A 26,803-nucleotide genomic window follows, 5' to 3' on the forward strand; every position below is an offset into this window, starting at 1 on the left:
AGCATAATCAAAAGTATCAACCCCCCCCCCTACTTCTTAAGATCTTCTTCCCTTGCCAACTTTCGAAATTTCCTCTCTTGCTATTCCCAGGTCCTGCCTCTACCTACTTACCAACCAAACTCACCACATTGGAAATAGGATAATTGTCATCGGAGGGAGATCGACCTGTTCCCATTACTGACACTTGCTGTCTATGCGGGGTAGAAGGGAAGGAAGGAAGGAAGGAAGGAAGGGGGGGCTAGGCGAGAATTCCAGGTCGGGACAAAAATGGATCGTGTCAGCCGTACGACTCATCGGGTGTGAGCTGTTCCCTTGGCTCGGGGGGAAGAGGGAGGGGGGGATTACGAGACCGAGCGTGCGCGGGAATAGTGCATGGGTACAGTAGATCTCGGCCCCCCTTGTCCTCCCCCAACCACTTGTACCGGGTGATTCGTCATTCAGCCGAGTGACGAATACTGCTACTTGTACGCGCATATACTCCCAGCTTGGGGATCTGGTTTCGGGTTCCCGCTGACCGACGGGTTGGAGGTGTCATTTCGATGAGTAAGATATCTATTGACGAAGCTCTCTTTCTCCACTCTTCCCTCCCTTTCATTGCTCATGGTTCGTCTTCGACACCTTTCTCCACCCTTCTCGTTGCCTTCTCGCCCACCGGCGCCCTCTTCCCTCCCCACATACACACTCACATGTACACCTTCTCGCGTATCCCCCACTTTTCTCTCTTCTCTTTCTCTCTCCCTTGGACCTTCTTCTCATTGAACCGATCCGTTCTTCGGATTTCGGTTTATCGGCATGTAGAATGTTTTTGCGCACTCCCAGCCGCGGCGCGTACATATGCACGTACGTGTGTGCCTGGATTTGCCAGGTCTTGGTTCCGCCTCCTCGGAGGCTCCCAAGGTCCGATTTCGCCTTGGGATTACCCACAACTCATGTCTTGGATTAATATATCTCTTTCCCCAAGCAGCAACGAGGGGACGGAGTGTGGGGCCGCCCATCCTCGGTGGAGCTGAACGAGAATGAATCAATGAGCGAACTGAACGAACTGAACGAACGAACGATCGCGAGTAACTGAACAACGGCACATCCGATTGATTGTATCAATGACTCTCCACGTTGTACCCGAGCTCCAAACTGGGCCCACCTGTCCGATTTTTTAATTATTGTGATTATTTTACTCGAGGACGAGGAAGCCCGGCTGTGGCACTTTCTCCTTTAGGGAGTTCACACAGTATCCCATCTCAAGATGGAACATGTCTATCCGATGATCTAGGGCGCTTGTGTATCGGTCGATGCCGAGTCGGATCGAATTGGGGGGGAGGGAGGCGGTGAATTTGGTTATCTGGGTTCAGATGGAGATTTCCAACCGCGGTACGACTAGCAAGTTCGGGAGTATAGGACAGAACCAACGTGCGTCCAGCAGGGCGGGATAGATCTAATCATTCAAACGGCGCCCGCCTCTAGACCGATACCGGCCAATTTGATATCTCGTCTCCTCTCCCCCGCAGATGGCGGGCAGAAACACGATGTGCTTTTTCCGCTTTGTTGTGGTGGCCAAGCTTAAGGATATCGGGGAAGAATGGACTAGGCGAAGGTGTTTCGGTTGGGGGAGAGAGACGCTCAGCATCACCATATGCATGCGGGGTAACATCCGCCAAGTGGCGAGTGTATTCTTATGTATGACGACTTTGTGTCGTACGCCGTAATTTTTGGACTCGGCGAGAAAAACAGCTTGAGGTCATAAAATAAGCCAATTGAAGTCATACATAAACAGTTGAAGTCATCCGAAATCAGTTTGAGGTCATAAATAAACGCCATTTAAAAAAAGCGGGTTTCAGCCTTAAGACGATTTACCCCCCAATCTCGTTACAGTCTCACTTCACTATCGCCAACATGTCCTTGGCTATCCACTTGGGTCTTCTGGTGGCGCAGCAGAGAAAAATTTTCCTCTGAAGCTATACTCCAATCGTATATGAAGCCTCCTATCTCAATTCAATAGGCTAATTATAAATTTCACTCTTTATTTATCTATCCTGTCCGCTTAGCGCCGTCACTCCCGCCACTATTGCGCCTTTTCCCTCCGATCGAAGTCCGGAATATGGACGTGGCAACAGTCGCGATCGGACAATCGTTCTTATCGTCCGAAAATAATGACCCTTGCCCGAGGGAAATTAATCACAAAATTTTCTGAAACGCCATAAACCCTATGATTGGAACATCTAGGCTCTCGATGACGTCGACGTACCTGGGCCAAGGTCTGGCGGGGATTATTTGTACGCGCCGATCACACGTGACCTCGTCTAGACAAGCACGTGCCGACAATCACTTTATCCCTCGTCACATTTTGAAAAAAAATTCACCCGGCTCGAGACTTGTGCGGACACCCGTATAGGATCCTTTGCCGAACGAAATCCTGGAGCAACTTGACCATTCTGAACGGGTATCGAGATTGCTTTGTTTGTTCTTTCGCATGGTACGAGATTCACAGTTGATGGGGCGGCAACTCCACACATCGCTTGCCCAAAATTTCGCATCTACATCGAGAGTAATTTTGGGTCGCCCAAGAAAAACTTATTGTCCTGAATGGTGTCCTTGACGATACACAAATAGCGGATCTATTGCTAGTACCATCTGGCCCCTAGACCATAGTTTACCCCCGCATTCGCACTGGGAGACCCGCATACAGTTGAGTTATGAATCAAGGCAAGGAAGTGTGCATATCTGGAGGAGACGCCGATCAATTTGTTTTTTCACCCCGCACTCGCAAAGCGTGGGCACCGACGACCCGCTCTTCCTATCGAGCCCAGAACGAGATGGAATGGGAGCCGTGACGAATGCGGTGAGCTTGGGTGTCCTGCCAGAGACAAGAACGATTGATAAACAACTTTTGCCGCGACAAGAACGTTGGTTCCTTGCGCGACTGAGATTCGCTGTTGTCCGTAAAACGCAAGTGGTGGACTCCCCAGACCCCGGGATGATGTGCACAGACTTGATTGAGGGGATCCGCACTGTCCCATTCAGAGGTGCTCTGGGACTTCGCGGAATCTGAAGGGGCTATGGTGTGGGGAGATAACGACTGCCAGGGTTGTCGGACAGATTCAATTCAGTTGGTATTCGTATGGTGCCGTACTTGCGGGGGATGGCGTGTTGAGAAAACAGCTTGGGTGCGTTTGATTGTATGCGCTCATCAAGATCGGGGCGTGTTGACCTTTATTCTTGTTCCCTACCGTGACTATTAACTGGGAACCCCCCTGTTATTGCTCATAAATTAGGCCGACCCGATAAGTCCTAGTGCGCACACAAGAAATGGACCGACTGCGGCCGGTGTTTCCGGTGTTCTGCCTCTCATCAAGGCTTCGAACGAGGGACACTCCCATCGGGTTCAAAGTTGTTCCCAATGACTTTCTACGCCTCACAATCACGCAAATATGATCAGAATAACGACACATCCATCTTGCCAAAGGGGTTCGAGTTGCAACTACAGAGCTGAATTTTACGTATACACATACAAGGGCCAATGAAACATTTCATGATTCACCCACAGAAAGGACAAGATAGAGACACATCTTGACGGTACATCCGTGTATGAAAACAGGCGAGTCGGAAAAGGAACCGTGGAACCCAGGCCGACCATGTGGGCGGGGTATACAAGATCGAAAAAAGAAGAAGAAGAAAGGGTGGGGGATGAGGTAGTGAGGGGGGCAAGGGGGAGAGATATCAACTACTAAACAAATGAACGTCGCAGATAGATGAATTGCGAAACGAGACCATAACGGGAGCGTCCCTAAGAAGAAAAAAAAAAAAGACCATACAACATGAGAAAAGATGCAACAGTAGATGAAAATATGAGGACAAAGCGCGGGGGGCGGTTCAGCAGGGCCAAGAGGGCCGCGTCCGTTCGTAACGTTTTTTCTAAAATTTCATAGCAAGAGGGCGATGTGGAATCATAAGGGACAATCGTCCTGAGGGCCATGCTGATGCCTGAGTTGTACATCCAAAGACGGGGTTCGAGAGATAAGGTTCGTTGGGTCAAGACCCGACGAGATAAGGTCGACAGCGCCAGCGCGATGCGCATATGTACAACGCATTCATTTGATGAATGTGGGGGTCGTGCCGAGCACGTAACTTCCTCCGCGAGGAAGCCCATTCTTGCTGGTAGTTGCTGGCGAGCTGGCACCAGATCCAACAGGAGAGCCTCCCTTGGGAGACAGTGTGACCACGCCCAGTCCATAGGGAGGGGTGCCTCCAGGGGACGAATGATGGAAACACACACGACTGACAAGCTCCGAGTATGCTTGGTCAAGGAAACAAGGCGGAGAGCTGGGCGAATTTTGTTCCTCGGCAGCATCTTCCGTGGGCTGTTCAGCCTGATTAGCACCGGCCTTAGAAGGGCTCGATGGGCTTGTAATTAGTAGCGACTGGGAGGGAGATGAAGATGGGGAAAGGAGGCCATTGTCGTTCGACTGAGGCAATGACGGGGGAGGTAGCAAGGGCTGGCGTTTCATCGTGGGCGAGGAGGAAGGTGAGTTGTGAGCTGAGTCTGGCGGGGTAATGGTAACAGGCATCTAGGTTCAAGCATTTAAATTAATATTTTTTACACAAATATGACTACATCATTACACACCTTCAATGGCTCAGCGAGCGGGGTATATACCTCACTGTGAAAATCCACCCCAAAGTCGCTCTCCGGAAGCTCCAATGGGCGTTTGACATGTTCTGGAGAAGACGGCGGGCTAAAACTGTCCACCTCCCGCGGCTCTTCCTTCTTCTCCGCAGGCTTTGGTAGTGCAGGAATCTTGGGCACGTTTGCTGAAGGGCTTACATAATTGGATAAACGTAAGCCGAGTAAATGCGGTTGGGGCCCAGTGGATAGCGGAGCAGGAGGCGCTTTGATGGGTGGAGGGGGAGCGACGACTGATGTCGAGTACGAGCGCGGCTTGGTCGTAGGTGGCGGGGGCGTGGGGGAGCTGGTCTGGTATGTAAGAGGATTGAATGATCTGGGTGCAGAAGACTGATCTCCAGATTTGGATGGGTTGGTGAGACCGAGCCCGTTCGATTCCGGGCGCTCGAATTCGACGCGGTAGTTTTGGCCTTGATTGTTATCCCACCATTCGCCTACGCCATGCGCATCGTACTTGACCACGCAGAACAGGGTGCGATCGGGCAAGCTTCGTTCAATGTCATCGAGCTTGATGGTAAACGTAAACTTGTCCCATGAAGCATCAATTGAGCCAGGCACGATGCCAGGTGGAAGACTCGAGCTGTACGACGCGTTGATTTCGCTTGCGGTCTCCCAGTTGTCTGTTGTATATCGGACAACGATTGTTTTTCCAAAGGCCACGTTGCGAACAAGAATGGTGCCATGGAGGCGGGGTGGGCGTATGGCTGGCAGGGATAGATATTGGAGATGGACGTATGACTGCGGGGGTGGCTGGAAAGCAAGTTGTGAAGTGGTTGGGGCAAGTCGGACGAAGGCCTGGGTGGAAGAGACCTGGGGGAAAGGGTAACCCTTGCCGTTTTCGGGCTCGGTTTCTGTTTCTGTATCGTCTGCGCCATTGTACTCGCCGGATACAGTAATCGGACGCGCGCCTTTGTCAAATGTCCTGACCGACTCCAGACTGCGGAAGAAAAAATATTGAATTGAGTAAATGCGATGGGGTCAGATAACCCACATACCCTAGCTCTTTGAAGTGGACCCGCGGGGTTGTGGGAGCACTTTTGGCAATCCTCCTCGGCTCGTTCATGGACGAGATGTTGGGAGAGCTGAGGGAAGACTTGAGGCTTGGCTTGAGTGGCTGGCCATTGGACTTGCGGATAACGGGGGTCGTGGCGCCCGATGCGGGAGGAGAGGACCGTGACCTATCGAGACCAGCGTCGGCCATAGAGGCCGAACGACCGTGGCTGGAACCATTGAGTGACAAATTCTTTTGGGCGCCGACGGGAAGCAGACGGGGGCTAAGAAGAGCCGGGACGGGGGAAGGGGACGGAGATGCCGGCAACATTGAAGAGGACAAGGATCGAGGCACGGGCGTAGGCATGTCGTCATTTTGGATGCCGTTAGCAAACGACGACGTAAACTGGGCGAATGAGCCCAGGGGGAGTATTGCGGCGCGGCGGGTGGGGGGTTCGGCCGTGGCTGGTTCGGGGGAAAGGAGAGGGAATGGAACGGTGACCGAAGGGGTTTCTTCCTTGTACACGGACGAAGTGTCGATCGAAAGGCCCTTGGGGGCTGTGCTGGCAGAAGACCATTGGTCTGTCGAGGCCTGGCGAGGGCCGTTCTCTGCAGACGGGCTGTCTTTCGGGCTCGCACTGTTGCTCTCAGACGAGTCGTCGTCTCCCACGCTGAACTTTGGCCGAGTGCGGGAAGAACGAGGTATTGTGGGTGGGCCAAAGGCCGCCATGGAGCGCGGTGTGGACGCGTCGGCCGTCGTTGCCGATGCTGTCGCCGCCATCGCGCTCGAGGGATCGGTCAGCACCGGGGCCGGACTCGGCTTTGCGCGGCGAGGAAGGCCTCGGAGTGGCTTGTGGGCGCCCGGCCCACGCTCATCAGAAAAGTTGAGCATGTTTGCAGAGTGTGTGCGGGTGTGTCGTTTGCTCTGGTGTGTAGACACAGAGGCAGAGTTGTCACTGGCAAATTCGCATAGTGGGTTAGTTTAAGAGGCAAGCGCGCTAGGACCAAGCAAGGGAACGGACCCTGGCGTGGGACGCCTGAATAGTGGCACATCAACCGCCGTGAACGCAGAGGAAGGCGGTGAATATGGCATCGCAGCTGTCATATCTTGTCACCACTTGTTTCTATTCAATTTTATATATGAACCCACCAATGGTCTCAGACGAACGCACGCGGCCTATTGGTTGCGGACACGAGGGTCAGTACCAGATCTCGGGCTCATAGCTGGGGCCATGACGTGCGCCCATGCATATCAGGCTATAGATGTGCACTCACTACTGTCGGCCGAGGCTACTTCCGAACGAACTGTGTACTGTGTATTCTAGTACTTTGCGCTGCCAGTCGGGCCAGTCGGAGCAGTCGGTCGAAGCGCAGGCAAGGGAGAAAGTATTGCTTGACCGTCTCACGACAAACGACAGTCGAAATGCCCTTGGGCACTGGGTGGTGGGAGAGAGATGGGAGAGGGGGGTTAAACGGGTTCACTCGTAAGGCCCTCACGAGAATATGAGATCAGGACAGTCTCCTTGGGCCATGCCGCCGCAACTAACTTGAAAGCTACTCATTTCAATTCGGAAGTCTGGTTTCTTTGCTTCGGTCCACCACCGGTGCATACTTCCAGCCTCGTACCTTTACCATGGTTGCCTAGACCTGGACATTCCCTGATCTTGCCGATGAGACATTTCCATGTGCTTTCCCCACACCAAGTCATAATCCCCCAGACCAAGTCCCCCTCTCTATCCCTGTTCGGCACGGCCGACTTCGGCCGCTCCTTTGCGCTATCTATTCCTACGCCCCTAACTCATGGGCGCTGACTGAATAATATTGACCAACCACCGTCAACAATGCCCGCCCAAAACCTTGTTATGACTCTGGTGGGTACCCTTCCCCCCTCGGTCAATGCGTCAATGCTGTAACCCCCCCGATCTGGTCTAAACCTATCGATATCGCCTTATCGCCTGCCAGCGTACACCCCCGGGCCAGCAACAACTCCCAGGAACTTGCCGAGGCGTTCCGTCTCTTACCTGGACCATCTACTTCGATCATGGGTGGTGCTATTCGAGCTCGCAATCGCAAAACTGGGTGGATCCCTGATCAGAACTTTACGCACAGACTCAATTGCGATCACGTACTTTGTGTATACACAATCTTGGAAGACAAGAAGAACACCAAGACAGCCCCCAAGGAAAACACAACAACGTAAACTGGTCTTGCCCCTTCCCTTTACTACTCTGTCGCTAAGCGCTTGCCTCCGGTCTTCCGAAAGTTGAATCTCAGCTGCATCTTTGAACCTACAGTTCGTTTGGTTTGGAATACAATCCCTTCGGTGATCAAAATCTGGCCCTCAGGGGTGGCAATCTCCAGCCGTACCTATTGTAGACTTGCAACCCCACACTCACCCTGTTCATCACTACCATATCTGTGCGAGCCTCTCGCGTGCCCCATCAGAACGACGAGTGAGAAGGACAGGACCTTCCGACCCGGTAAACATATGTATGTACTTGTTGTATAACCAAAGATGTTCACACTTGTATAACGTGGAATCTAATCCAGCTCATCGACGTGCAGCTTGCCCGGACATGCCTAGTTTACCTCATGGCACGCACGTTCGAAGTAAATGAGGGTACGGCCTTCTCTCCCCCTCCAGCTGCTCCACGATCTCATTTCTGGGTAAATGCGGGGGAGACGACGTAACATCTGTTCTCTCAGTCCTGCATTCGTTAGCACAACGTTGTAAAATAGGCAGCTATGACGTTCAAGACGGCCATCCCCCGCATGTATCTTTACTCCAACAAAGTGTGAAGCCAGAGTCCAAAGTGGGGCAATAGTGGGGGTGGGATTTTGCTTATCGTCGGTTGAGGTTTGAGCCGCCCTCCCACCACCCCGATTTAATTGTGGATATTGAATCTAATTTGTTGGTGATCCAAGGCACACTGATTTGGAGAGCCCTATCTCCACTTGCCTTTCGCGAGTGATTTCACCATGCTCCGAGACCTTGAGCTCGACTCGGACGCGACTCGCTCTCAAACAAGATTGATCAGTCGCCGACGTGGCCCTGGTTGTGCGGGGTAACATGGGCTGCGCCCCAAGCAAGGTTCGTTCGCGTGGCCATGGTCTCATAGGGCGGATGGGTGCAGGTTCATCCCTAGAATAGATACTTATTTACATTGATTTATATACCGGTTTCAAATCGATTTTGGCCACAAATGAAAACGCTCCAGGGGCGCGTATCGAATTTTGTATATAAGCATGTCAAGACTTATGAGTGTGTCCCTGTTTATCAGCCGATCATCGGAGCCGCGATTTCAGTCCGATCCAAATAATGAGCGCCGATCACGTGCAAAGGGTTTTCGAGCTTCGCCGATAAGCAGAGCCGCGATGAATCGGCACAGATGGAAAGATCGTCGATGGGCGCGATGGTCGAAAAAAATCAACTAAATTGACCAATTGGCCAGGTCCGGGCGCTCGGGCCGCGTCTTGGTCACAAGGTCGCTGCGACAGGGGGGGAAGCATGACGTCGATTAAAACCGGGCAAGTACAAAACAGACACACGACTATTCGCAGTCGACACGAGGCTCTAACTTGTTCACACCACCCTGGGGAAATTGACCCGGTTATGGAATCCCTGCCTGAAGCTTTTAGGTTCACAGCATTATCGTCTTGAATAGTCATCACGCCCCCCGCGATTATAGCGACTACCTCTTTCATAATCGTAATCCCTCTCATAGTCCCTGTAGTCCCTGCTGTCCCAACGTGAGCGAGAGCTGCCGTACCTGAAAATTTGCGTGGTAAAGTGAGTAACTGATCTGCTGATGCATTTTGACATGTGCGGGGGATTCACCTCTCGTACCGCCCACCATACCGATCCTCGCCGTATCGATCTTCGTCATACCACCTACGCCTATCAAATCCACGGTTGTAATAACTGAGATGGACGTTGGAATTACGGGAGATTGATGGATGAACAGCTTGGCACTCACTCGTCGTAGTCGCCACCTCTTCGATATCTATAGTCATCGTATTCACGCGGAGCATATGATCGTTCAGAATATTTTGAGGGTCCCACGTATTTACCCGGAGTAGGCGTGCGAGCTCTGCCGCGCCTAGCCTGATCAAACAGTCAGAATTCACCCCTGTTCGACAATCCCATGTGCAACCCACCTTGTCGATACGCAGGGCCGAGCCTTCGAGGACATATCCGTTCAGACCGGTGATGGCTGCTTCAGCTTCTTCAAGTGTATGCATTAGGACAAAGGCGAACCCGCGCGAGTCACGAGTATGAGGGTCGTACACAACTTGCGCCTTTTCGACCTAATGGAGAATTAGTCATTCGGATACTGCCTTGATGCAATCACTGCATGCTACTTGCCTTGCCGTATTTGGCGAACACGTCTTCTAGTTGCCGATCCGTCACGCGGGGGTGCAGACCAGAGATATGCAGGTTCGTGCCTGGGTTGCTACTATCGTCCCTATAGAAAGGATGATCTCGAGGCCACTTGCTTTATCAGAGGGTTCGAGGATTCCGTACCTGCCACGCCGGTCTGTACCATTTCGGATCGGGCTACGACTACGACTGCGCCTTGACTCGCGTTCTGGAGTAGGGGCAGGGTTGTTGCTCTTTGTGTTCGGTTCCGGCTCCGGTTCCCGACCAGCCTGACCATTCCCTGTCGTATCCCACCCACCGACAGCAGTGGCAGGAGTAGTATCGGTAGAATTAGCCCATGCTGGGATCAAAAAGGGTAGGTGTAAGTTCGAAGTCGGAAGGTTAGAGTCGCTATAGAAATGTCATTATTTAAGTTAATAGAAAAGGGTTCCCAGGACAAGCAACCTTGAGTCGCATAGATAACCGGCGGTGAAGCATAAATGCGAGCCGTTGAGTGTCGCCTCTGTCGAGCGGCCGGCAAGCAAAATTTATCATATTTTTCGACAGGTTTATAGCAGAGTATTCACTAGTGTCGAAATACCTCGGCGCTCACCCTCGTTCATTTCTATAGTCGATTTGGTGTTGATTCCGGGTCTTGCTTGTTTGGTGTCGGATGTGGCTCAGCATGAACCCGCGTGTTGCCCTTCGGTATCCCACGTCATTTCTATATTTGATCACAGGATTTATTTGTCATACAATAAGCGCTACTGTCGGGGACGCTTTCCACCATGACCACCACCGAGTACCCGTGCAATGTTTGACATCCAGAGCTTAGACTGTCTGTTGGATAGGGGAATATCGGGGAGCGACGTTCACACGGTGGTCGTTTCTGACCCGAATGGAGCAACACTGACCTTTGTTGACACTGTCGACACGACCTCCGAGACACGGAATCGCAGGGTACGGGTTGTAGCCGCTCTGGGAATTGATGCCTGGCGAGAATCTGTCACTACAAACCTAGCGCGAGACACGTTGGCTCCCGGTACGGGTTCGAGCGACAATAGTGGGATTGCAGTTGGAAGGGTAGAATGCGACGTAAGCAATTTCATCTAACGAAATGCGTACTCTACTAACGGGCCAATGGTCAGTTGGGGCGCGTCCTGACCCTTCCCGTTCATGGCTCCGTTGCAGAGGCTCTCAACCCCGTTTTGTTAGTAACCCTTAATGGAAGTCAAGATGCACCTTGGTCCGCATTGCAAGAAAAGGTAAAGAAGTCAGCTTCCCATCCACTGTATGGGCATCGCTTGCATATGGATTCGTTTGATCATTTGTCTTTCTCAGGGGTATGCAGTCGTCGAGCACCTTATTACTTCCATTTCATCGATAGGCGATGGTCTGAAGAGCGGATAAACGCCGCAGCTAATAAAGTCGTAACCGACCCCCGTTAACTTTGACATACGGTACCGCTCTGCTTCCTATATTTAGTCTTGAGCCACATTGCTATCTTACAATGTTATTGCAATCCATTTGTTTTCGACACGATTTGAACCTAGCCGAACTGATGGTCCTGCAACCTATCTTTCATTGTTGACCTAGCGGTTCCCGCGGTTACATCAGCCAATGTGATTAGTTTCTGTGCTTTTTATTGCGAATATCATCATCCTGTGTTTGCTGGCATCCGCCATTTTAGCGCTCACATACGTCATTTCTCTCCCGCCTCGACCGATCATTCCAGCCGATCATTCATCGCCACATGCACATCTTCAACCGCGCGCATAGCAGGGTCAAAATTTATTTACTGCGGCGGTCCTTTTGAATAGCATAGGCCAAGTGTCCAATTATATGGTCATACAATCTGATAGTCGGACTTTGGAACCCCAACCAAGGTCTCGAACTGAAGACCTGGTGTAATAAGTAATAGGGGAAGCTTATTGGGGTCCATATCATGATCAGAACAGATCATTATTTGGGTCCTGAGTGAGTTATTGTCTTCCTAGCCTTCCGGCCGCTGTTTGGAAGAAAAAATGAATTGGATATAGGGCGGCCTGCTTCCTGCTTGAGTAGTCCGGGTTGGGCTCGCTGCCGGGTGCAACGAGATGTAAAAGGCCACCTCACTTATCAGAAGCTTCAGCTGAATTGCTAATCAAATCTTGTCTGACCGGGGGATACTATGTCACAGCCGTGGCCGAGGCGGCAATAGCAACCCAGTTTCGTAAGTAGGAATACATCGATCTCGTGCTTGCCGAGAGGTTCGGATAGAGAGCGTATACAGATAGCCATAGATAATTAGGAGAGCTTCCAGGCATGCTTTAGATTACATTGGTCGTTAAGTGGCTGATTTTCAACCACCCGCTAGGCTCAGCTTCCTCAAACTTAAGATTTACACGCATGGTTCTCAACTATAAGATGGCTAATTATAATCCAGGTTAGCAAGAGAATGACTTACATTGCGTCGCCCAGGGTTACAAAACTTTCTACCAAGAACTGAACTTGCAATTAATAGCCCAAGATAGAAGCACACCCTGTGCTTATATGCACGCTAATTATATCCAGGCGGGGTGACCGAAGCTCGTCAGTTTATTTAGTGAGCGTGAACCCGGTTTGTTCAACCTATGGTGCGCCGACAAGATCAAGGGCCTTGGATCCTCCAACTGGTGTTTGCTTTTTGTAACACATGGTTTTGTCGATGCCCCAATAAAGGCTTTTTGTGCTACGAACGACCATAGCAACGTCCGGAGGTATTGGCGTTGAATTATACCCACATATCACGCGAATCACCTGTTTTGTCGCCTCATTACCACGAGGCATTGACGAAATATCGATAAAAGCAAGCACATTATTGCAAGAGGTTGAGCTTACTTAGAATATTTCAATCATTTTTACAATCCATTATGAAAGTGCTTGGGGTTTATCTGAGTGAGTAACACCTAACCGTTGCATGTGAGTAGCGCCAGATTTGACAAGCAAGTAGATAGAATGAGCCATACATTACGTCAAAGTGGATTATTGTTTGTATGACTTTAGCTATGGAAACTGCATGAACAAGCTATTAGATTAGCGAGGGTCCATCGACTCTTCTAGGGAGCTCATTTCAGGTCTCTGACCATACGCTGCTGTCGTATAAGTTTAACTTCGTCTTCTCTATCCTTCGTGGGCATTGGTATACTACAAGGCATCTAGAAAATGTTAAAATTGTTCCAGAAGGAAGTTTGGATTACCCCGAGTCAGCTTATAATTTGCCAGAACTTCGCCGGTTTGGAGAAATCCTCAAATATTTCAGAGACGTCAAGGCTTCACTTTGAGGTTCGGCTCCCAAAAAATGACCATTGGAACAGTAAGTAGCATAGAATAGGAATAGATTGATACTCTTTGATTAGGTCTCTGGAGCATAAGCCACTCTCGTTTTGTATGCGACTCGTCCGGGACCAATAGTTTCCACTGGGATCGATTCTGAATCAGCAGGTCGACATTGGAGGGGTAAGAACTTTCAGATAGGCTCGATCTTAGCTCCATTGAAGTAAGACTCGTGCACCAGATCTCAGGTGGTGTGAACTATCCAGTGAGCCTTGTGATTTGGTCCACATCTTTAAAGCGACTGAAGCCGCTTGGCAATAGGACACATTGGTATCTCTGGGTGAGTATGAATTCTCTATCGCAAGCCGCATTGGGTAGGCAATCTTCAAACACAGGTGCCACACGATTGACGCGATGCTCAGCGTCAATGCTGACAGAACTTTTGCGATGTCCAATCCTGAGTCGTGGGTGAGCTCCCAGTTTAAGTCGTCGGATTACCTTTTTCAATTTACCCACAATGAATTGATTTTGGCCACCGGTGGTTCCTTTAAGTGCAATTTTTAAAAACACAAAGAGCAAAGCTCAATTCCTGAATTGGGTGCTCGAGTGATGAGAAGCAAGGCGTGTCCGACACTCTAATTCAGAATCCGTTGGAAAGCCCAAAGTTGTACAGGAGTGAAGTCAGCGCAAAACGCACGGTGAGCCCCCAAAGTACGGAAAACCCACATGACGTTGAGATTTTACCAGACATCCGCACCTAAAATCGCAGAATCCGCACCTTGACGACACAGGGGTGAGTTGAGGATGCGGATTCATAAAAAAAAAACTGATCGGATTTCGCCAAGACTCCGCATTAATGCGCGATTTTTTACGCCCAGAAAATCCGCACTTTTGGGGTCCACCGTGACGATCCAGAAGCTTTGATGTGATTGTAGTAGGAGCGTGTGCCTACCGTCATGTACCTTTTATTGGGTGTAGCTTAGCTATAGCGCTAGCAGAATCCCGAATCACGAACAGTGTAATATCGGAGCTCACTTACAGCAGATCAGATCTGGTTTAAATAAAAGACTGGCTAGGGCTGGCTGAATTCACTTATAGCACAATGAAACAAACAGGAGAAAAGGTGGGTATACTGTAATACCGGAGCTGAGTAAGCATGAAAATCTTCTTGCAATAAGTCCTCGTCAAACTCAGGCTAAGGCAATAATAATACACTATGGCGAGAGATCAGATCCATTAGCTATAGATGGCGTTTGAATTTACCGTGAATCGAGCGACCCACTTCGCCTATGTGATTCCGTGGTAGTGGAATTCAAGTCTTGCTATCGATCGGCAAATACTACATATATGGCGCGTCTCATTGAAAGCAAATATCTCAGATCAATACACGCGTAGTATGATTACGTGCAGGTTTATAAATTAGAGCCCATACGTTCTATACGCTACACCAGTAGCAACCGCCATGGTAAATCCCGCAGAGGTAGGTTGCACATAGCACAAACCTGTGAGTCTTGAACATTTTTTGAGAACCATCCAACAAAAGAGCCTCATTTTTCAAGAACGTCACGGTTCCTCAAACCAAGCGGAGACCCTCCTTGACTCTTGAGTAGGACGCAGTTATCCATCCTCAACCAATGAATTAGGCGAGTGAAAATTATACTTTTCAGCGTCAAAGAAAGGATTGTGCACCTAAACAGACGTAGTTTTCGAATAAAGGTATAATCATTTGCAGTGTTGGGATCTATCTCCCTCAATCTGTTGAATAATATATTGGAAAACGCAATTGTAGGCCATTGAGTGAGCGTAAAAATATTGCAAAGTTTTGTTTATAATAGATTGGCATATCAAGCAACAGCACCATGACCTTGTGACGGCTACAAAAGTCCTCCAATATTGCAAGTATCGCATCAGCAAATTTAGAATATATGATACTAAGATAAGAAACATATGGCCCTGGGGTGAGCACCTTGAACAAGAGAATCATTGTGAACCACTAAGACACCCTGAACCTCTACAAGGCCCCGAAAATCTTAGGAGCGCTTCAGGACTTGCTATTGTTGGCGAGCACTCCGGAGCGTTTGATACGATGCTTGGAAGTGCTTATGGAGTGCTCCCAAGTTCTTGCCAAGCAACCTAGATCCATTGAATCCTAGCAAGGAGGTTCCTGAAACCAGGGCGCTCCAGAGCACTCCAGGTTTTTTGGGACCCCCATAGAGATAAAACAACACGCAGCTACAGGCAAGATGAGACGCAGAGGGCCGCTCGGGATCCAGGTCAACTTAAATAAGAAGTAATGAACTGATTAATAATGCGAAGAGTAGCCGGAAGTTGTAACATTAGTAGGTGCCTGTGTATGCATATAGTAGGACGCGAAAACATTGCAGTAGTTGAATACGCGCTTGTAGGGTCTGCACAAAAAGTGACAAAAACATATTTTCTCTCCGTCTTTGTCAACGAGTTAAATAGACGCACTTTGAGCTTACACCCACCGTGAACCCAAAAGGTGCGGATTTTTGGCAAAATCCGCACCCTCACTATACTTTGGCCCGCAGGTCACGTGCCTCGGAAATGAAAATCCGGACCCCAGGGTCCGGATTTTGGGTGCGGATAATCCGCACCTTGGGGGAACACAGTGACCGTGATGTAGTGATGCGCTACTCTCACTTGATCGCTGATTAAATATTCGTTCTTTGCAACCGGGTAACGTACAATCTCACCCCGCAGCTTCAATTCCGGGAGCCACATATACAATGGCCGAAAATCTTGTGTTCAGGGGGTTATTCGAGAGCCTTTAATGCACAGCTTGGCTGACAGCAGTACATCAAGTCAAATACTTCTAATTCATTTAATTTTTATCAGTTCTGTTTGAATCCTTGAACCGGCTAGCGGGAATAATGCTAAGATCTCCAATGGCACACTTGCCAACGCCGTAACAAGCTACGGAAAAGCTATCGATTACACAATGAGTACAATTGGAGCTTGTGATCGACCGAAGATTCTTATTCTTAGCCCAAATCGGTATGAGTCCTAACTGGATTAATCCTTACATAACCGAACTGCCGTCGACGAATGATGAGACTGTCTCGTCCAATACGTTCGGCGCATCGCTGGGTTATGTTGGTTTAAGGATAATGCAAGATTTGATTAATGGGAAGACTAGATCCCCATAGTATCAGATGATTCGTACCATGCTCCTACCTAGGTACTTGACCGAGTTCGAGCTCTTTCTGCTGCAACGATTTAACGTACTATGGCCGGGTACCAGGATACCTGGCATGCTAGAATGCTTCCGGATCTAGTACGTTACCCCATAGAGGCCTCGCTACCTCATCCCAGAGCCAGCTTCAAGATGGCGTAAAGATTCGGTATCTTCATATTCCTGCCCGTGTGACATCGGTAGACCGCATACTTACCGACACCGCCCTACCCAATCGGCAAGTTTAAGACTACAGGCTGTTGGGAGATGCAGTGAGCTCTGGAACCACCGAAGGGTACATGCATATCCCGGGTCCCGAACACCCCATGGAGCTCTGTAAATATTGAAATCGAGAAACTTCTATGGTGGCCCAATGGGGAGTGGGGCTCGGCTCGGCATTGCTGAGGTAATCGGCGGCTATGTGAGAAGCGCCTGAGCGTGGATCGACGGGATTCGTACTGTACTTAAGCAATCAACCTGGCAGTTGCTCCACTTTCCTTGATCCCCTATTCTTTTCTTCGCTATGGTGTCCGCTCTCCTCGCGCTCGCCGCCCTTCCTCTCCTTACCGCCGCCCACCCACCCCACTGGCCCCGCAAGCCGTTGATCCGACACGACCAACAGCGAGAGGGGGCTGTGTCTGTTGATTTTATTCGTGATCATGAAAAACGACAGGACGGAGGTATTACTGGCCCAACCACAACTCCCGGAGGCAATGGCTACAGTTGTGATCCCAACAAGTGCAAGCTCCCCAATTGTGCATGTGCCTCAACAAACATTCCGGGTGGCATTGCGAGGGTACGTTACCTATTTCGGAATTTGCCTCGTCGCTAACCGGTTACCACAGGAAGATACTCCTCAATTTCTAGTTTTCACCGCGTAAGTATGGGCCCGAACACTACCATGAATACTGTGTATTCACATCTATTGCGTTTTCAGCGACGATGCGGTTCAAGCCTACACTATCAACTCTGTCAATCAATTCCTTGCTCAACGCAAAAATCCTAATGGCTGTCAGCCCAAGATGACTTACTTTACTTCACTCAACTACACCAACTACACCATGGTTACCGATTGGTATGTTGCTGGAAACGAAATTGCGGACCATACCATGTCGCATGTTGCCGCGGCCGAGTCTGACGAGATTAACGGCAATCTGATCGCACTCAATGCGCTCGCTGGTATTCCCTTCACCGACCTTAAGGGATTCCGTGCTCCCTTCTTGAACTATAGTGTCAACACCCTCAAGGCACTGGGTGCCGCGAGCTTCCTCTATGATTCGAGTGCAACCTCCAGTATCCCAGTCACCGATCCTGGAACCGATGCATACTGGCCTTACACCCTGGATAATGGTCTGGCAAACGACTGTTTAAGCGTTGCTGGTGTCTGCAACGGCGAGCCGAAACTCCCCGGTCTGTGGGAGATTCCTATGTATGCCATCTTTGATGAGCGTGGCGTGGAAGGCCCTCATCTCATGGACCCATGGCTGTGAGTGCTTTGCCGATCGTTCAGAACCCTGACTAATCATCGCTTCTTTCTAGCGACGTCGACGCATCCGGTGCCAATAATGTGTCCGCTGTTGGTCAGTGGATGCGGAACACCTTCACCGCTCACTGTAAGCCTACCCTCGATTTTGTGAGGGTTCGATCAACCTGCTGACATCAGGTTCCAGACCAAAACAACCGCCAGCCCTTTGGTCTCTACACTCACCCGATCCATGTTGCCCCAGATGTGCCCGGAGTTGCTAACCCAACTGCAATGGTCAAAATGATCAACGACTTCATTGATTGGGCTCAGCAACAGCAGAACGGTAAGTTTACGACCAGTCGTCCGCAAGCCATGTTTCTTATTTTCGTTATCGCCAGTCTGGATTGTCTCCAACGAGCAGCTCCTTGCTTGGGTTCGTAACCCGGTACCGGCCTCTCAACTCAATACGCTCCCCGAGTTCCAATGCCAAGTTCCACAAGTATCGCAAAAGATCTGCAATGGTATCCCAGCCAATCAGGAGGGCTTGCTTGACAAGTGCATGTTCAATGAATTCCCCTTCTTCACTTGCGTAAGCATCAATCTACTCTATTTGGTTCAAATTGATTCTAACCCTTGGGTGTTTAGTACGGCTGCCCGCAAGAGGTGCCCAGTCCCGGCAACCCCAACCCACCTCAGGCTACTGCCGAAGGCAAGGCCCTCCGTGGACGCCTCCCAGCCAACTGTAGCACTCCCTTCTGGGACCCCATTGGCTCCAAGTGTCTCTGCCAAGATTCCGCCTGCCAATTCGTCGATCAATCTCGCCCAATTGGCCCCAACGGTGCCAATCTTACTGGTGGTGGAACTGGTGGCACTGTTAGCTCATCTACTGCTGGCCCTACCTACGTTCCCTTCAACGGTGCTGAAGGGTTGCTCGGCAAGACTGGTCTTACTGCAATTTTGTGCACGCTTGGTGCGATGACCGTTGGCATGATTGCTGGCGTTGGCAGCGTGCTTGCATAATGTTGTAGTTGATGGTTTTTGAAGGACTTACCCTAGTGGATTTGCATTGAGACATTTAGTTTGGACATTTCTGTTTTCTGTTTCTCCTGCAATGACTTGCTGTGGATCATCAGTCACACCTCATCCGCCTTTATCTTTTTTTTTTCGTTTGCGGACATTGCTGGCTTCCAAGTACTACTTGGACTTTTCTATACATTCCTTTCGTTTAATAAAATCGGTGTCTTTCTTTGGAAGTAACAGAATACTTGAGATACACACAACGTGGATGTGTACGAAGAGGCTGAAAGATTTGTTCGATTCTCAAGAAGAAATAGAAAGGGTAACAAGAGCCGACTTCCAAATAACAGCGGAAGAAGAAATAAAGAAGCGGTAGGCCTTATTCAATTAGGTTGGTATACCGCAAACGTAGCTGGTTGCATTTTTATCGTCTCCCCCTTTGAAGATTCCTTCCTAACAACCACAGAAGTGTGTTTAGCTTTATACACATGGCCTACTAACTTTAAAGTCATACCTGAGGGTAGGGACACAACAGACGAGTGTAGTCAGGCCCATTTGTCATATTCGACTCTTTCCAACGAGTCGTAACAATAGACCTCGGCTTTCGGCCGTTTTCGACCCAGTCGATCGTCGCCAAAATCATGTCATGCTCGGGATCGAACTTGAGTGATTGGCCCGCTCCTCCGAGAGACGCATCCCGCTGACTCGACGCCCCGAACGCATTTGCCCCAGGTCCGTCCCTGCAATGGGCCATCCCGGGAACCATGAACAGATTGTAACTATCGCTCAGATCTGTGTGATTGAAGAACGATCTGACTTTCTCGTAGTACACCAACGAGCTTCCTGCCCTGATGTTCGTTATATCAAGTTAGACCGTTTTATTGAATGTATGCGTGATAGAGACTCACGGGATCAGCGGGTCTCCAAACCCATGAAATTGCATGAGTTTTCCTCCACGACTGAAGAACTGTGTTAGATCTGGGTTCATCGCATCAATATCACCCGGGTTCGTCTCATCGGCCATGGTCAAGAGGGCCTGGAGTTCGGTTTCATTTATCGAAAGAGTGCTAGAGTAGACAATATAGTGAAAAGGGGTAAATGCAAGCTTGCTGCGACGCACCTTTTGCTGGTTTTGTTAAGAACCTGATACAGAAAGTAATCCGCTAGGTTTCTGTATGAGTAAAATATATAATTGATCATGAAATTTACACTTACATCCTACTTGGTATGGTACCCCAGAGACCGAACTGTTCCACCCAAACTCACTTCCCGGTTCGACTGTTGTGAACAAAAACGCTCCTTCGCTTGACGTCCAATTCGACCGAATAGCGTCAAGAGTTATCATTTGTTGTCCTGACAAGCATGTATTTGCGTCGACGAAAGCTGAAGGGTTGCTCGCACCGCAGGCCAAGTTGCTTAGATCTGGCTTGCATCTTCGGGGCTATAGTCAAGTTGTCAATGTGTGAAATATATTGTATATATTGACGCTTACATTTGTGATGATCCCGTCCTTTACTCCGTCAATTTCGTCACACTGAGAAGTGACTTCCTCGAAAAGGGCTGGGAAGAATGAGGTTGGGATGATTGCGCCAGGTGTGGTATTCTGGGAATTCAAGAGGTTAACATGGACGAGGAACCCGCTCCTACGAAGTTACACCACTATTAATTAGTCCTGGAGCATCTTGTCCGAGCCTGAACTTACAGGTGTGTCCACCACTGAGCAGCTGGGATATAATTGCTTGTATCAGATCAGTACTGAAACAGTGTGGCCACTCACGTGCTCCAGCAACAACCCCGTCGTAGTCTTCCGGATATTTTTGAATCGATTTCATACCTTCCAATGAACGCTATCGTACCATGCATTTCAACGGTAACTAAGTTAACACCGACCTTGCTTCCCGCCACTGGAACAACCAATCCAGTAATTGTATGATGCAGGTTTACCATAGTACTGCTCGACTATTTTCTTGGAGAACTCCGTGCTCATGTGCACAGCGCGGTACCCGAAGTCAATCTGCTTGCAGTACTAGTGTCATTGAACACCGAAGTGCGAGATGTTTGATATCTGACCTGGGTTTCGGGATTCCCTATAGTGAATGAGCCATCCTCGGATGTTCTTGAATAGGAACATGTAAGTAATTTGTCGAATAGTACTCGCAACTAAAGAGATACGAACCCATTGTGACCTACAAACCATAGGTATCAATTTAAGTGGCGGTACAAGAGCTATTTTTATCTACCGGTATCGGTGCTTGCTACTGCAAACCCGTATTTACTCAAGGGAATTCCCATATCCTATGGTAATTTCAATTCAATTAGCCAACCGCCAGTACTTGAATTTCAACCAAGAGACGATCAGCTTACTGGGTAGTTGACGCCCCCGGCATACTAATCATCGTAGCTCATTAGTTCAGTAGTCTTCAGACTAGCCGTTTTTACTGCTTACTCCACCGTTTCCGACCTGTATATTGCGGTGTGAGCTCATAGTCGAGAAATAGTATTACTTTGTCTTACAAAAGCAAACCTTCCTGTAAATTTTTGATATTGTTGTCAATATATGGATAGAGCTCTGAAATCCGGGCTTACCATTCCATTGATCAGCATTGGGCATCCAAACCTCAAATCGAAACTTGGAATCCGTTGAGGTATTGAACTCCGCTCCGAATCGACAGAATGCTGATAGATTTGGAACAGGAGTGTTGTATCGGGGACTAGCATCAGGAGTCGAAAAGGTGGTTCCCGCTGAATAGCTTTGGTTGAATGGGGATTAGTATCCGATCATAGGTTGGATCGTTACGCTCACTATTGTGCCGAGTAAGGCTGAAGACCAGGAATCAAGGACTTGCTGTTGGCGAGAAGGGATGAGCAGTCAATAGTAGCTTCCGTGCCATTCGTTGCAGCTACGATTATGCCGAGGCCGAGAGCTTTCTTAAACCCCTTCATAGGAAGAACCTGACTTAGGTAGAGAGGTAAGTTCAAGTCGTTGATGGACTTCTCCCAGTATTTTAAGGCCAGCTGTAAAGGTCTTGTGAGTTGCTTAGGCATGCTGACTTTGCTTCGCTGTTCTTTGAAACTGCGCGAAGCCCTATCGAAGGTGCTTGCAGTGGTAAAAAGCAGGAAGACCAATTTGTCACGTTTTCACTCCCGGTAGATTCATCGCTGTTTTGAGAAGCCCGCTAAGAGCGCCCAATTCCGATTGTTGAGTCAGGGGAATCTGTCAGAGCGACTTTCGAAATCAGCACACGCGCTGTTTGATAAAGTTCCATAGCGCGCCGAATGAAGTTCATGGCAATATCTATTGTATGCAGGAAAGATACTAAAACGTAGTACATTACTTGAAAAAATATCACTTTCAGTACTATTTGAATTGTCAATGAGCCGGCGAGCGAGTATTTTTCAGTACGAATATTGAAAACCATCATAAATTATGCTGCCTTTGGGACCCAATTCAACTCACAAAGGCGTACAGTTCTTACTCAATCTATACACTGTCCGACACGCTTGTATGTGTGCTATGTGTGCTATGTGTGCTCTGTACACGGTACAATAAGGGAGCCTGCGGCCGCCCAAATCGAAGGCTTGGGGTAAGAGAACCGCATAAAATGCATCAATGACAAATGGATACATGATAGAAATAGATGAGCAATAGACAATAATAAATGTGCGACAAAATTTAGAGATGGTGGGCGGGTGCTGAAAAACGCGAGGACAGACTAAATCCTCGCGCTCGGTACCCCAGGTAGTATAGAGTAGCGTCTGAAGGACTCACGTGAAGGGGAGGCAAGATGTGCGTGTGCTGGGCTCATCCAATCTGTCCCACATTTACTATTCCACTGTCCACTCTTAGAAGACAGTCGGAAATACCTCACGAAGGTCTCACAAGAGCTCAACTCTCTCCAAGACCTTCGGTTGTACCGAAGAGATTGAGAGGTCTCCAAGTTCATTTCGCACTCCGTAATTGGCCTCTATTGTTAGTTCATGCACGTAGGTTTGCCGCTCTTCCCCTTTTGTAGCCGGACCGGATACGGGAAAGGGAGTTTTTCTTTTGGTCTCTTTTCTGCTGGGCTCGCTTTCCCCGTTACTTTTGTTGTGTCTTTGGGGATGTCGACGTAGCTGTTCTGTAGTTGTCCTGTCGGACAGTTTATCTTTGTTCGCATATAGCCCCCATTAGTTACCTGATGGACGTTTTCCGATGAAGCGTGCGGAGACGCAAAACAGCGACTTAGCCGGAGCATGTAGCGAGTCACGCGACTACTGCTTCACGCTGTGTCGACCTGTGTCGGACTTCCTCCACCGTCCGGCCTCGTACATACCGAGTCCCGCAGCACGCATTTGCAAGTCGTTTTTATCTCACCCACCACCCCGTAAGCTCATGAGAGCCAGTTTAGGCCGCCCACCCACGAGGCCGGAATCGCGGTCAGACGCCCCAGTCCACCCTCGCTGCTTCGTGGCCACGGGGGTTCCCCAACCTTCACCGGTCTGGATTTCGTAGCCTACACAGACGAGCGGGCAGAGGATAAGTTGGAAATTTGCTTAAAAAACGGACTCACGCGACCACGACTTCCACTTGCATGTGATACTGTGATGCCCCCACACATTACGGCTCATATCTCCACTATCACCTTGTCCTCTCACAGAGGATGATTTCATGAAATTTATGCCTTTTAGGTAAAGCTAGCTTTTGCATAGTCTCAGACCTTATGTTTATCATTTACAGCTTATCTCTCTGACTATTCTTGCACATATAGTAATTCCGGGTATTAGAAGGGGACATCCAGCTAAAAATTTAGATAATCTCAACGGTAAATGCATATATTACTACTTCGCGTTGCTTAGATCCAAAATCCTGAAGGAAATTAATCTACGGTTTAAAGCGAAAACACTACTATTGTGATACACCGGAGAGTAGGCAAACTGTTTGACATACCAAGGCCACACCCGAAGCAGCACATATACCCATTGGCCCGATCTTCAATCTATAAACCCTAGGCATACTAATACTATGACACGAGCCGTACCTTAAAAGCGCTTAGGTCGTTCTCACATTATTAGTGAGAAACTTGACAATCATTGGCTAAAACAGTAGCATACTGTGATCTCGGGGCACCCCATCCCGTCGAGCTCTAGTTTCTCACGATCGTTGATTGTGTTGCATTAGCACGCTGATAGTTGAATCCGAGCTTGAGAGGCTTGTGCTTATCAAACAAATGGCGAGGTTCCTGCGCTGGACTTTGTCGAGCAAAGATCAGTTTACTAGCACTTAGTACTATACGCATCCGGCCATTTGTGATCAAATTTTGTATTAAATATATATAGTTATAGTCTCTTTCGTACTAGCCACACTCCACTTACCCGTAAAGACAGACATTTTAGGACAGCCAGTTCGGCTAATTGGTCAACCCGGGACTTCCCGGGAAGCTTCTGTCGTGTTTCAAGCTGTGGAGATGCGCCCTTTGATTCACCGTTAACCACTAGGAATTCACTAAGTGTATTTTTAAACCTTTGGTTTGGCGCATCAGCGCTGATTGGTCCAAGAAGATGATCATAGAATCTTTGAGGCCGGGGTCGTTTACCCTTGCCGAATTCTGCCTTACGTACCGGCTCATATAAATAACCGATGTATCGCACGAAGGCTATCACACAACCACGACCGGACGGCGTTGCCCAGTTGACGATTACGTATGGCGGCACGTCAGCAAACACTTCGAGAATTGAATCTGAACCAATCTCCGCACGGAGAGTCCCACCTGGGTGATTCCAGCCCAAAATCAGAAACTCTTGAATGTAATGAAAGATCCGAGGTTCGAAACACTAACAGGACCGAGGGAGCAGAACCCTTAGGTGTTGAGAAGCCCTTCTCTATTTACACAAAACAAGAGAAATGGTATATGGTTGCAATGGCTGCCTTAGCTGGGCTGTTTAGGTCTGTTCCTTTCAATATGTGGTCGGTGTACTGTTGTGATTTATCTTCACTTCCCGTTCAACAATGTAGTCCGTTGGCATCCTCGGTATATTTCCCTGCTATCCCCACTATGGCCGACGCTTTTGGGAAAAGCATTGAGTTGATCAACCTGACGGTGACTATGTACATGGTATTTCAGGGAATAAGTACGCTTGCACGCATACCCACAAAGCGCATACCATCTAACCTCATATCATAGGCCCTATGCTATGGGGAGGCCTGGCGGACCGCTTTGGACGGCGGCCTCTATATCTGACATGTTTATCCCTGCTCCTGTTGTCTTGTGTTGGATTGGCACTGGTCCCGACTGATGCCTACTGGCTCTTAATGGTATTGCGCTGCTTTCAGGCAGCGGGCTCGGCGAGCATGATTGCACTCGGTATGAATCAAATAAACCGATTAAATGTTACTTGAACTAAACTTCATTTCAACTCGGATCCCGCAAGGTGCTGGAGTAATATCCGACATTGCAACACCTGCAGAACGGGGGGGATTCTTGGGCCTTTTCACGCTTGGACCGATGGTAGGCAATTTACTTCCAAAAGCTGATGCCTATACACCATAACTTTCATAATAGATTGGTCCATGTATTGGGCCGATTATAGGAGGCTTGCTATCCGGAGGACTCGGGTGGAGGTATGTATGCCAATCTATCGGTAGCATCTCTTTGCAACTCACTCTCGCTAATATGTGCTCGTGTTCGCTTTTCAGATCAATGTTTTGGTTCCTGGCCATTGCCACGGGCCTCATGTTGTTATTCATGGCACTGTAAGTATATACACACCTATAAGCGCTGTTTGATTTGTTGATAACTCCTGTTAGTACGTTCCCTGAAACTCTACGTGCAATCGTTGGCGATGGGTCAAGACCGCCTCAAAAATGGAACCAAACGCCTGTACTAATCCTCGGAAGAAAGGTGTCAAAGATAGCGGAGGGTACCTACGTGACTTCAACAGTGCCCCGCAAAAGCGCCAATCCACTTCATATATTTCGAGTGTTCACCCAACCCGATATCCTTCTGGTCCTTATATGCACTGGCATCATTTACTCGTTATTCTATTCAGTTACTACTACAACTTCACCTTTGTTTCTGTCAGTATACCCATACTTGACTCAAAGCACAGTTGGTTTGTGTTTCATTGCCTATGGCGTTGGCGGTGCGGTTGGTTCGGTCGTGATGGGAAGGTTGCTGGATTATGATTGGAAAAAAATGGAGGAGAGGGTGACTTCTGGTGCTGCTTCCGCATCCAATCAGTCCAAACATACAGAAAACAAAGCCGAGAAGGGAGTGCATACATGCACGACAAAGCCGGACAAACAAGACCTTCCAATTGAGCACACGAGACTTAAGCGAGTCCCTATCCTCTTTATTACAGTAACGGGTGCGAGCATGGGGTACGGGTGGAGTATTCAGCAAAAAGCGCATCTTGCTGTCCCGCTTGTACTTCAGTTTGTTGGTAAGTCTTGGCGGCTTATGATTGCATGTTTTGATAATAAAACGCTGGATTGACTTATCCTAGTTGGCTTTTCAAGCATGTCAATCATGACTATCAACCAAACCATTCTTGTGGACATGTATCCTGCTCAAGGCTCTTCCATAACAGCATCAGTGAGTGAACAGCCACTTCTTGTACGGAACCAACGCAATAACGGCGCTGCGCAGAACAATTTCGTGCGATGTTTACTTGGTGCAGGGACCATTTCGATACAGGACTTTGTCATTAATAAGATTAATCCAGGCTGGACCTATGTACTTTTTTGCGGGATATGCCTACTAACTGTACCGTTGTTCGTGATTGAATGGCGTTACGGGGAGGTGTGGAGAAGGAGAAGAGCGAACT

At 49.0% G+C, this 26,803-nt stretch overlaps 6 protein-coding genes across 6 annotated transcripts; 3 read left to right on the plus strand and 3 right to left on the minus strand.

The window, feature by feature from the left end:
- Positions 1–4,085: 4,085 nt before the first annotated feature.
- RhiXN_09835 (phosphatase regulatory subunit domain-containing protein) lies at positions 4,086–6,761 on the minus strand (the record flags this gene model as incomplete). The annotated part of the gene is made up of 4 exons (XM_043329651.1): positions 4,086–4,562; positions 4,622–5,615; positions 5,674–6,624; positions 6,691–6,761. The coding sequence occupies 4 exons, from the start codon at positions 6,759–6,761 to the stop codon at positions 4,086–4,088; spliced, it is 2,493 nt and encodes an 830-aa protein (XP_043182485.1).
- A 2,556-nt stretch (positions 6,762–9,317) lies between these two features.
- On the minus strand, positions 9,318–10,715 carry RhiXN_09836 (RNA recognition motif protein; the record flags this gene model as incomplete). Its single annotated transcript, XM_043329652.1, has 7 exons — positions 9,318–9,438; positions 9,507–9,590; positions 9,646–9,773; positions 9,827–9,976; positions 10,056–10,134; positions 10,194–10,439; positions 10,642–10,715. 7 exons carry the CDS (start codon positions 10,713–10,715, stop codon positions 9,318–9,320), a joined length of 882 nt encoding a protein of 293 aa, XP_043182486.1.
- A 101-nt stretch (positions 10,716–10,816) lies between these two features.
- On the plus strand, positions 10,817–11,476 carry RhiXN_09837 (uncharacterized protein; the record flags this gene model as incomplete). Its single annotated transcript, XM_043329653.1, has 3 exons — positions 10,817–10,830; positions 10,880–11,123; positions 11,177–11,476. The coding sequence occupies 3 exons, from the start codon at positions 10,817–10,819 to the stop codon at positions 11,474–11,476; spliced, it is 558 nt and encodes a 185-aa protein (XP_043182487.1).
- A 5,565-nt stretch (positions 11,477–17,041) lies between these two features.
- Positions 17,042–19,003, plus strand: RhiXN_09838 (chitin deacetylase; the record flags this gene model as incomplete). Its single annotated transcript, XM_043329654.1, has 7 exons — positions 17,042–17,314; positions 17,364–17,395; positions 17,456–18,004; positions 18,058–18,131; positions 18,189–18,326; positions 18,382–18,572; positions 18,629–19,003. The coding sequence occupies 7 exons, from the start codon at positions 17,042–17,044 to the stop codon at positions 19,001–19,003; spliced, it is 1,632 nt and encodes a 543-aa protein (XP_043182488.1).
- A 384-nt stretch (positions 19,004–19,387) lies between these two features.
- On the minus strand, positions 19,388–22,045 carry RhiXN_09839 (feruloyl esterase B; the record flags this gene model as incomplete). Its single annotated transcript, XM_043329655.1, has 17 exons — positions 19,388–19,453; positions 19,515–19,848; positions 19,909–20,067; positions 20,121–20,163; positions 20,216–20,441; positions 20,493–20,643; positions 20,703–20,724; positions 20,778–20,834; positions 20,891–21,026; positions 21,071–21,116; positions 21,177–21,186; positions 21,241–21,295; positions 21,365–21,388; positions 21,447–21,461; positions 21,515–21,528; positions 21,587–21,750; positions 21,804–22,045. The coding sequence occupies 17 exons, from the start codon at positions 22,043–22,045 to the stop codon at positions 19,388–19,390; spliced, it is 1,764 nt and encodes a 587-aa protein (XP_043182489.1).
- A 2,987-nt stretch (positions 22,046–25,032) lies between these two features.
- On the plus strand, positions 25,033–26,740 carry RhiXN_09840 (major facilitator superfamily transporter; the record flags this gene model as incomplete). Its single annotated transcript, XM_043329656.1, has 8 exons — positions 25,033–25,108; positions 25,162–25,341; positions 25,409–25,485; positions 25,540–25,598; positions 25,674–25,730; positions 25,785–26,419; positions 26,483–26,571; positions 26,702–26,740. The coding sequence occupies 8 exons, from the start codon at positions 25,033–25,035 to the stop codon at positions 26,738–26,740; spliced, it is 1,212 nt and encodes a 403-aa protein (XP_043182490.1).
- Positions 26,741–26,803: the final 63 nt, after the last annotated feature.

The sequence above is a fragment of the Rhizoctonia solani genome, chromosome 8, assembly GCF_016906535.1.
Source record: "Rhizoctonia solani chromosome 8, complete sequence".
Lineage (NCBI taxonomy): Eukaryota > Fungi > Basidiomycota > Agaricomycetes > Cantharellales > Ceratobasidiaceae > Rhizoctonia > Rhizoctonia solani.